The 10,813-nt window shown below is 37.1% G+C and overlaps 2 protein-coding genes across 6 annotated transcripts in view; one reads left to right on the top strand and one right to left on the bottom strand.

Annotated features, from left to right (window-relative positions):
* The first annotated feature begins 6 nt into the window (after positions 1-6).
* Positions 7-8,066, top strand: ddx19 (DEAD/H (Asp-Glu-Ala-Asp/His) box polypeptide 19 (DBP5 homolog, yeast)). The gene is made up of 12 exons (XM_024269441.2): positions 7-229; positions 561-600; positions 683-772; positions 885-1,020; positions 1,823-1,915; positions 2,058-2,160; positions 2,292-2,406; positions 3,618-3,795; positions 4,117-4,354; positions 4,503-4,665; positions 7,210-7,401; positions 7,495-8,066. Exons 1-12 carry the CDS (start codon positions 173-175, stop codon positions 7,554-7,556), a joined length of 1,467 nt encoding a protein of 488 aa, XP_024125209.1. The 5' UTR covers positions 7-172; the 3' UTR covers positions 7,557-8,066.
* Positions 8,067-8,915: 849 nt separating this feature from the next.
* Positions 8,916-10,813, bottom strand: part of pusl1 (pseudouridine synthase like 1) — an 18,276-nt gene continuing 16,378 nt past the window's right edge. For all 5 annotated transcript variants that reach the window (XM_036211843.1, XM_036211842.1, XM_036211844.1 and 2 more), the window contains one exon: positions 8,916-9,236. In XM_036211843.1, coding sequence (XP_036067736.1) covers positions 9,208-9,236 — 29 coding nt within the window. In that variant the 3' untranslated portion in view covers positions 8,916-9,207. The remainder of the gene's footprint in view (positions 9,237-10,813) is intronic.

Raw genomic sequence — 10,813 nt, 5'->3', positions numbered from 1 at the left:
CCTTATTTTCGGAGTCCGGTGTTTAGCCGAGTCATTTTTGGCGTCGCACACTCGGCTTCCACACGCCATTGAGGCCAATAGTTACTTTCACGCTCCTCACTAATAATACCGGAATAGACTGGCTGATTTACGGAATCTGGCTATTCCATTAAAACAGTAAATTATATCCAAAATGGCTACGGACTCTTGGGCACAGGCGGTAGACGAGCAAGAGGCTGCGGCAGAATCGGTAAGTTTACGGAAAGTGAGCTAACCTGTTGTTAGCATGTCGAGAAAAGCCGCGCCGGTGGCACTTTAAAACAAATTAAATAAAAATAACCGGCTGTTTTTAAATTAAACCTGACATGTATATGCTTTATTTTAACAAGTCTGGAATTTGTGGCAGCGTTGTTTTGTTACATTTTTGTTGAAACTACCTGCTTCGTTTTAAAGCTAAGTTAGCTGAGGTGTTGCGTGACAACGAGGAAAGAGCTTTAGCCATTAGCATTCAACATTTGTTTATACTTAGTTGTGTTTAAGATTAACTTGATGTACATATATATATATTTCCAATTACACAGATCGGGAATCTTCAAATAAAGGACAAATCTGGAGAAAATGGTACGTTTTTGTAAATGTGGGACAGCTAAACTTTAGGCTAAAGCCTGACAGTTTTAAGCTAACTTTCTTTGTAACTTTTCAGGCGTGCTTGCAGGAGCAGGTGAATCAAGCAACAAAGCTCCCAAACCTGTTGCTGAAGGAGAAAACAAGAACGCAGAAGAGGACGATAGTGGTGCGTAGTTTAATATTTATGTTCAGCTCTAACCCTGATATATATCACATTTAGAAGCTTCTCTAAGTTGTGCTTTATTTATGACTTTGTGCCTTCTAAAATGTTGTTTCAGATGATAAAGCGGCGCAGTCGTTGCTAAACAAACTCATCCGGAATAATCTTGTCAATACAACAAATCAAGTGGAAGTTCTTCAGAAAGATCCTAATTCTCCGCTGTACTCTGTAAAGTCTTTTGAAGAATTGCATCTGTAAGTACAAGTTTGACAGCAGTTCAAAATCTACAAACATTCGTCTTACTGTAGGGACCACAGCCGCAATTTTTCTAAGGCTCAGTGACCACAATTGAATTCTGAACACAAAAATAAATGAAATGGTATAGTGGACCTAAATTTAAGCAAGTTATTAATATTGTCTTAGTGGTCACCTTTGTTTTTGGATAGAACAATGGGACATATGTGTAATCATAGGTACAAATATGAAGGATTTGTAAAATTGTAATGAATAAAAACATTAGGATTATCAAGAATGTGCTAAAACATGATGGTAGAGCAAGAATGGTTATTCTGACAATGACTGAATAATAGCTGTTTATTTCTCTTCCTGTTTGAAACGCCAAAAGAAAAAAAAAACTTTTGTTTCTGTAAAAACAAAACAAAAAAAAAAAACAGGTAAACTGTTAAGATAAAAAAGCTGGCCAATAAACTTAGAAATAAATCTGCTTTAGGTTCCACAATTTTTCAAACTTAATAAACTTATATAATTTAGTGTCTTTCTGGAGAATTAATTATTACATTGTTTGAACATTCAATTTGCAGAATTAGTTTTCAAAAGCAAATGTCAGCAATATTTAACTTATAAAGACCCAGACCCATCTTTCCTTAAATCAAATTATGTTGAAAATACCACAAGTTGACCACCGAAAACATTTCAGATATTTTTCTGTTACACTGACGTCACTATGGGTTCTTATGGATTCATGTTCCCTAATTTACCTCCATCTGTTTGCTAATAAACTGAGATTACTTATTCTTTTGTTCTTGTTTTGTGTAGTAAACCTCAGCTGCTCCAAGGAGTTTATGCAATGGGATTTAACAGACCATCCAAAATCCAGGAAACAGCTTTACCCATGATGCTGGCAGAACCGTGAGTTCTTCACATTTTCACAATTTCTTTTAAAGATTCTCCTCCAGATTAACTAAAACAATTTATTTATTTATTCATGTCACTTGAGCAAAAACATTTAACGTGCACTTAAAATCAGTTTTCCTGTTTTTGTTTCTTTAAGTCCACAGAATCTGATTGCTCAGTCTCAGTCGGGGACGGGGAAGACGGCCGCTTTTGTCCTGGCCATGCTCAGCCATGTTGACCCCAATAATACATTTCCTCAGGTTTGTCTTTACTTATCTTCTTTAAAAATGATCTCATCTTTTTGTAATGTTCCGTCAGTTTCAGTCAAAGTTTTTGAATGTTAACAATGAAAAGAGAAGTACAACAGTAAAAACCTCCCGTTTCTTTTCAGTGTCTGTGTGTGTCGCCCACTTATGAGCTGGCGCTGCAGACTGGCAAAGTGATCGAGCAGATGGGCAAATATTACCCTGAAGTCAAACTGGTTTATGCCATTAGAGGAAATAAATGTAAGTCCTTCCTTCTGCTACACCAGTGGTTCCAAAAGAACCAGTATTTTTTCTGTTTTATTTCTAATCTGATTCTAAAGGAAGCTTTATCACCGAATCATTCTTGACGCGCGTTAAGTCACTCGGTCACGTGTCAAGCGGCTGCGCTGACCGCTAAATTATTACCCATTAAGCTAGCAAAGTTTAAAAAGAAAATGTATTTGGAAGTTTCTTTTAGCAGAAAGAGCCAACGAGGAAACTTCAAAATAAAAGAACTCTGCAGTGAACAGACAAAAACCAGGAGTCTTGACTCCAAATATGGATTTACTGTGACAGTCGTTCCTACAGACCATAATAATAATGCAGAATATTCAGAAACCAGCGGTCTAATGTTACGAGGATGCTGTTAATAAAGTTTCTCAAATTATGGATCCACGTTTATATTTTATCTCCTGTTTTGTATTTAAAAGCCAGATGTGGCTGAAGTTGGCCGACTGAATATGATTAAGCTTCTTTTTTGTTTGTATTTTATTTAGTAACCAGACTTTCACCTCATACATTTTTAACTTTTTCTTGTAAAGTTTTTACCTTTAACTTATGAAACTTTACTCTCATAAAATATTGTTTTTTTTTTACTTATAATTCTACCATTTTATTCTCGAACTATTACAACTTTTTCTCACAACATTATGACTTTATCCTTGTACATTTTTGAGTTTTTTCTTATAGTAATACAACTTTATTCTCATAAAATTATATTTTTTCCATAATTTTACAGCTTTATTCTTGCAAATGTATTTATGTCATTATTTTTGTGATGGCCCTAATACTCTGTTGTAGTACAGTTAGTTTTTTTCTGTACATCAAGTTTTCAACTGCAGCTCTTTGGAGCGTCTGTTTTCACAGAAATACACTTCTGGTACATTTATTTATGTTTTTCTTCCACTTTGACAGTTTCAAGTTAAGAATTTATGTCATATTTTGGTTCCTACACAAAATCTAGAGCACAAATAATGTTTAAAGCGGCTCAAATATTTAGCAAAAGATAAAGCTAAACTTTACCCTCAAAGGTTAAAATCAGATGGCCACTTCAGCCTCGTACAGACACGTCTGTGAAAATATTGTCTGACATTAAACCACAGGCTGAATAAGATTTGGGACCTCTGTACTAAACAACATATTTTTTTGTGATCTGTTTTTTTTTTTTTTAACATTTATTTGGTCTCTTCCAGTGCAGCGAGGTATGAAACTACAGGAACAGATCGTCATCGGCACTCCCGGTACCATGCTGGACTGGTGCAGCAAGTTCAAGTTTATAGATCCAAAGAAGATCAAAGTGTTTGTTCTGGACGAAGCCGACGTCATGATCGCCACGCAGGGTCACCAGGACCAGAGTATACGAATCCAGAGGTCAGCTGACTCAAACAACAATAAAATATGATATCTAATGTTTTTAATAAGGTCGCAGGCCGAACAGGATAAACATTTATTGAACACAATTTTTAAAAACTTTAAAACAGTAACATTTAACATAATTATGAACTAGACATATAGCATTACCTGCAATAATACTAGTTTGAATGCTATTAGCTGAAAATGCTGAAGCTGATAGCCAGCTACAGTATTAGCTAAATGCCAAATTAGAATAAAAACCTAAATAAAAATGAAAAATTAAAAAAACTCATCACACATGTGTAATAAAGGATCTCCTGCACCTTTTTCATGTCTTAGGATGCTGCCTAAAAACTGCCAGATGTTGCTGTTTTCTGCTACGTTCGAGGAGTCGGTCTGGAACTTTGCTCAGCGCATCGTTCCTGAGCCCAACATCATCAAACTGAAGAGGGAGGAGGAGACTCTGGACACCATCAAACAGTATTATGTGCTGTGTAACAGCAAGGAGGAGAAGTTTCAAGCTCTCTGTAACATCTACGGAGCCATCACCATCGCTCAGGCCATGATCTTCTGTCATGTGAGTGTTGAGCCTCCATTGATGACAAACTTAGGTGTTATTTCACGTCATGTAGCTACTTTTTCTCCTTTATATCATTTATTTCTTGGTAGGCCTCTTGTCTGCCTGAGTATCAAACATTTCATTCAATTTTCTCTGTTTGATCCAGACGAGGAAGACCGCAGGTTGGCTGGCTGGAGAGCTGTCCAGAGAAGGCCACCAGGTGGCGTTGCTCAGTGGAGAAATGCAGGTGGAGCAGAGGGCTGCCGTCATTGAACGCTTCAGAGACGGAAAGGAGAAAGTCCTGGTGACGACGAATGTTTGTGCTCGAGGTAAAGACCATAAACATGCCGCCACCACATTTTGTATTAATTGTTGGTCATGAATGCAGACGCCGGCTGTCAGGCGTGCACTTTTCATATCCCTCTGGGTGTCTCTTAATATGGATGAACACCGTCCGGTGACATTTACATATCGTCCAGTCAGAGCTACCGCTAGCTGGCGACTCGCCCTGTCACTCGACTGCCACTGCGCGACCTAACCAATGTCAACTTTTAGAACAAAAAAATCGACTGGTTGCTGTAAAATTTTAACTTTTTCTTAAAGCCTCCTCTACGATAGAGAATTAGGTAAGCTATATAAACTCTCTTTTTTAAATTACTACTTTAAATCTCGTAAATTTATGAGAAAAAGTCTTAACTGCTACGTTACGAGAATAAAGTTGTATATTTATGATTTTAGAAGTCATAGGCTAAATTTATGACTTTTTTTCTTGTACATTTACGACTTTTAATTTTGTAAATTTACAAGATTAAAAGTCGTAAATTTACTAGATTTAAATTCATAAATTAATGAGAAAAGAACCAAAGTTGACTGTTTATCAGAGCCGTGCTCAAGATGAAAGACGTGGAGTATCTTGTGAAGATTTAATTACAGATTGGTCTTAAAAACAAAAAAATTCTGAACCTTTTGGTAACAAAATGAAATTATCATTGAGTCGGACTTTCTGGGTTCGGTGTCTGTAATGCGGAGTTTCATATGTGAAATAAAGAGATCAGAGACTCACGTTCACAGGACCGCCACTTTATTTTTCCCTTTCAGTTCACATACCCAGAAGCCCTTTCACCACCTTACGTCATGTCTCATGAAGTCATGCGCAGAAACCAAAGGAGAATGTAAACGTGTTCCTGACTTCTCCAAATGAAACGTCCCGTTTTAATACAAAACGACAACGAGGGATGACAAAAGTCTGTTATGTTAGCGCAAGAACATTGAAAATTCAGAAAACTGGACCTCTTCAGACAGAAGCAGCTCAGAGTTGGAGGAGATCGTGTCTTTCATGGAGGAAGAAATGACCAGAAGTGGACGGCTCTGAGGACACGGAGGGCTTCATCAATTTATAAATTTATAAATTGATGGAGGCTAAATTGTAAATCAAACAAAAAAATACTTCCAAACATCTGTAACGTTTTTAACATTTAGTTTACCTGGACGTTTTTCACAGTTTAGTCTGCTTCTGATCACAGCGTTTATCTGCTGGACTGTGGGAACTCTTCGACTTTAATCTCATAAATTTACAAGTTTTTTTTCTTGTAGATTTGTGAGGAAAAAACTAGTAAATTTACAAGAATAAAAGTCATAAATTTATGAGATGTAAAGTTGTAATATTCAATTTTTTGGCCCTAATACTCTGTCGCGGCGTGTAAAAATGTGACTGCTGCCTCTCCACTACACCGGTCAGATTTGATGAAAAACTTGCGTTTAGGTTGCTGTGCAATGGCATTATGGGATATGTGACTGCAGTCTTTACTGCACCTTTAAGTGAAAACTTAGTCCTTGCCACGTACTCAAACGTACTAAAATTTGCACCTAGTACTTGATGAAAATGAAATGAACGACACCTGCCCCAAAAATGATGACATCACAGCGGGAGAAAAACGAATGGGGCCAAAATCTTTCATAGTAAATTCACTAATGTAGCTAAAACACTTGTAGAGGATATACTTAAGTAGTTTTAAAATTATTATGGGATGGCCACAAAACCTACAAGGCAGGCATGTTGTGGCAAAGTACAACATTTGCTGATTTTTGACACAATATGGGAAAAGAAAACTTGTCAGAACGATCTTTATGATCGCCAAGACCCAAGTTTGGTTGACCTTTCATCTCGTCAATGAAGGTTCTTATTTATCCATGTTTTATCATATTGTTTTCAGTGGGCTTGTGGTAGAGTGTCCGGCCCGAGACTGGGAGATTGTGGGTTCAAATCCAACGTAAACGTGGGATCCAGTGCCCCCTTTTTTAGGTTTGATTTGGGGGTTAAACCACCAAATGGTCCCTGAGTGCGGTTGTGTCTGTAGCTCACCGCTCCCCCAGAGGATGGGTCAAATGTGGAGAACAAATTTCTCACTCCTAGATGTGCAGCAACTGATGGGACTTTAACTTTTAGATGGTGTAGTCTTGTCTGTCACCTCCGCATCACCTCAAGCATCATTAGGAAAAATATAGCGATAAAGTTTGTAGATTTTGAACAGTGTTAGCATGTCGAGCTGGTAAAAGTGGCGTTCTCTGTTCCACGAACATCTTGGACATTTATTTCATGGATCGTTAGCTCAAGCTGAATGAAATAATATATGACTACATTAGGAATGAGGGCGTGGTTAACAAAAAACTCAGTTGCCTGTTTGTCATCTTTAGGTTACCAAAACAAATTGGTTGCTAAAAATAGTGACAAAAAAGAATACTAAAAAAAAGGTTTTGTTTTATGAGTTTATCATGTCCAGCTCGGGCCGGAGTGGTAGAGACTCACGGCTTTATAAATATATACTTTTATCTCCTGTCTGACCTTCTCCTTTTCTGGCTTTGTTTTCATTCAGGCATCGACGTCGAACAGGTTTCGGTGGTAATCAATTTTGATTTGCCGGTGGACAAAGACGGTAACCCCGACAACGAGACTTACCTGCACAGGATTGGGCGCACGGGTCGATTTGGGAAGAGAGGCCTGGCCATCAACATGGTGGACAGCCGGATGAGCATGAACATCCTCAACAGGATCCAGGAGCATTTCAGTGAGTCGGACAGATGCTCTCTTTTATTGTGAAGGATGCAATCATTTCATTTGCGGCTGAAATTGATCAACTTCAATGTCTGCTGTTTCACAGATAAGAAGATTGAAAGATTAGACACCGACGATTTGGATGAAATTGAGAAAATTGCCAGCTAAAGGAGAGCCACCCCACCCCCCCCCATCCTGGTGTCTCTCTGAGGACTTTTTGCTTCTAAAGTGTTTTATGCTTTTATTTTGTTGATTTTTAGCGATTGGAGAAAGGAGCAAAACCACACTGGCAGTAAACGTTTACACGTGGATGCGTCTCCTCTGACAGATGTTGCTTTTTTTAAATTTTCTGGAATGTTGCCCCCATTTCACTCTTTGAATAAAATATTTGAGTTTATTGTTGTGTTAAAGCAGGCAGACTCCAAAAACCCTCCTAAAGAGTTTTTTTAAGGCCGCTCTGGTCGCTTCATCTTAAATCTGCATAGGAAATATGCATTTTATGTGCCACCAAATTCTTTAGTTTACAAAAACGATTGAATGTAACTGAATCACGGGGACTGTTTCATGCTTTTACTGTGCTCTGTTACAAGTCCCAGACGGCAGTACAAAGGGGGAGTTGATGGTTTAAGGGTCTATGCAAACTTAAAACTTGTAATCAATGTGACTCAAATTAATGCTGATATATATAACCTCATATTTAGTATCAGGGTGTGTGGATAAAATTGCCAAAAGAAATAGAAAAGGCTGCGTCAAGACACCATGCTAATTTTAAATCATACAAATGTTGTTTTGTCACTAATCAGCCATTGCTTGCCATTTATTTTTCTTTTGTCACTCATAAAAACTCGTTTTACCTCAAACGCATCACCATGCTCTAAAGTGACTTCATTTTTAAGATCAGGATTTCCACCTTAACTTCAGCTAAAATGCATTGTTTCATCACCAAAAAAATATATAGACGCAAGGCCTTCCTCAAGTGCATTAAATATAGATATGGTTTTGTTACGCAGAGAAAACATTGGGTTCATATGCTGAAAAACTTGAAATTTTGATTCTACATTGAAATCTAAGTGACTTCAGGATGTGTTGATTCTCTTTTAAACCAAATGCTGAATTGACTTGAGGACCTATGCTAATCAGATTAGCTGTGTTGCTCCAACACAGTCACAAACAGGATACTTGTACTTGTGTACATATATAAATTTTTACATGAAAGGAGTGTGATTTTTTTTTTTGCACTTCTGAGAAGTGTACACAAACAAAGAAGGGGCGTGGCTTCAGAAAATGACGGCCTCCACTTGGAACCTCGTGTGTTTTTGCTGGAAGTTGTTGGACTGAAACGTGGAAAAAAAACACAATGAAGAGAAACGCCACAAATACACAAGTCTGAGGAATGCAGTTTTGTCTGGACACTCGGATGTATACACTAATGGAGTGTGTGCATTTTGTTGATTAATATTGTATAACGCCACTATGTGACACAGATGGAAGCAGCAGTTTTGGTCATAGAGTTGAACACTCCTTTCCTCCCATGTGCTGTAAACCTTTAATAACCTACATAACCTGAGTCATGTACACATCCAGTAACCGAGCTGTCAGTAGACTATGATAGGTCTGAGCTGTGTTCATGCACATAGTTATGTATTCTTAACATGTGGAATTAAAGACAAATAGATGTTCATTTAGCTCTTCTTCCTTGTGTGAGAAACTGGCTTGAAAATGTTCTCCTTTTCTGCAGTTTAAAACAATGTATGAAGAAAATCTTGACATCAATTTGCTGCAGTGGTTGATGGGAAGTAAAGGATCCTGCGTCAGTCTTTCAAGTCGTTGGTTGTTGTAAAAGCAAGTCTGAAAAAAGCAGGAGAGTTCAGAGAATGAGAAGATAAAAATACAGTCAATGACAAAAAGCCAAAATTTCATTTCAGTGAAAAATGTAACAAAGTTTTATAAAGAAACACTTTTAAGTATAGAGTGAAATATTAAATACGAATATAAATATTTGTAAATAGTTTCATAATTGACTTGTGGCAGAGTGTGGTGTTTAAAGACCCACTCCGAACAGAATTGTGGCATTTTCTGACATAAATTAAGAAAATTAAGCTCGTACTTTAATTTTTGAATATTTAAATTATGAATCAGGAGCAGACAAAAATGTAATTTGAAAAAGATTGTAGGTCTCTGCTCCACGCCAACTCAAAGGTAAATTTCTAATGAACTCCTGCCACTCTAAAGAAACTATGTCCTAGAAAACAACAGGTTTCATGTTTAGGCTAAAATAATCAATCATAATTAAAGACTACTAAGCATGCTTTGAAAATAGATAAAAAGGATGATTGGTTTGAGACTAATTTACAACCATCCTTTCTCTGACTTGTACTCCTGAAAGTGTGATATAATAAAGCCCTTTTGTTTTTATTAAAAAAATCTTGTCATAAACAAGAAAAACAATCATTTAACCCAGAGGTGTCAAACTCAACCACACAAGGGGCCAAAATCCAACACACCTTAGCTCACCGGCTGAATAGGATAAACATTTATTTAACTCTCTAAAACTACATTTTTAATACTTTAATACTGCAACTTTTTAACATAATTATAAACTAGATATATAGCATTATCTGTGATAATGCTAGTCTGAATGCTGTTAGCTGAATTTGGCCACTGAAGATGCTAAAATTGATAGCTGAAATGACTGAAGCTGATAGCCAGCTAAAATATTAGCTAAATGCCAAATTAGTCTAAAAAACAAACAAAAAAACTTAGGTTAACCAAAACAGCAAACATGCAGCTGAAAAAAAGCTAAACTTCAAAACAGCCTAGTAGTTCACTTTCAGCTTATCCCTTTCAGGGTCACCACAGCGTAACAGCACCCACTGTTTCTCATCAGTGATTTGGCAGAGTTTTTACGCCGGATGCCCTTCCTGACACAACCCTGTACTTGAGGGGCACAGGGACCCAGTTAGGCATCAGCGTCAAGGGTCTTGCCTAAGGACCCAATCTGGGCGGGGATCAGTGGACAACCCTGGGAATTGAACCCAGGGCTCCTGAGTGTCAGCCCTTCACCTAGCCCACTGAGCCACCCAGCCAGTCTAAATTAACTAAAACAGCTAGCATGAAGCTAAATTATTACATAAACTCCAAATTAGCCTAAAAAACTAAAAAGAAAAGCCTAAATTAGCCAAAACAGCTAGCATGTAAAATTAGCATAACACCATAACAGCCTAAAAAAAACTCAAAAATAGTCTAAAAAATCTTAGTAGATGCCAAAATAGTCAAAAAAGTTATAAACTTTAAAACTGTAACTTTTTAACATAATTATGAGTAATAAAAAGGTAGGAATATTATTCCAGAATAAATCAACTTCAAATCAAATCAATTTTATTTGTATAGCACTTTTTAAATAACTTTCTATATTTTACTCTCCA

The sequence above is a fragment of the Oryzias melastigma genome, linkage group LG5, assembly GCF_002922805.2.
Source record: "Oryzias melastigma strain HK-1 linkage group LG5, ASM292280v2, whole genome shotgun sequence".
NCBI classification, from domain to species: domain Eukaryota; kingdom Metazoa; phylum Chordata; class Actinopteri; order Beloniformes; family Adrianichthyidae; genus Oryzias; species Oryzias melastigma.
This window is presented reverse-complemented; position numbering and strand designations above follow the sequence as displayed.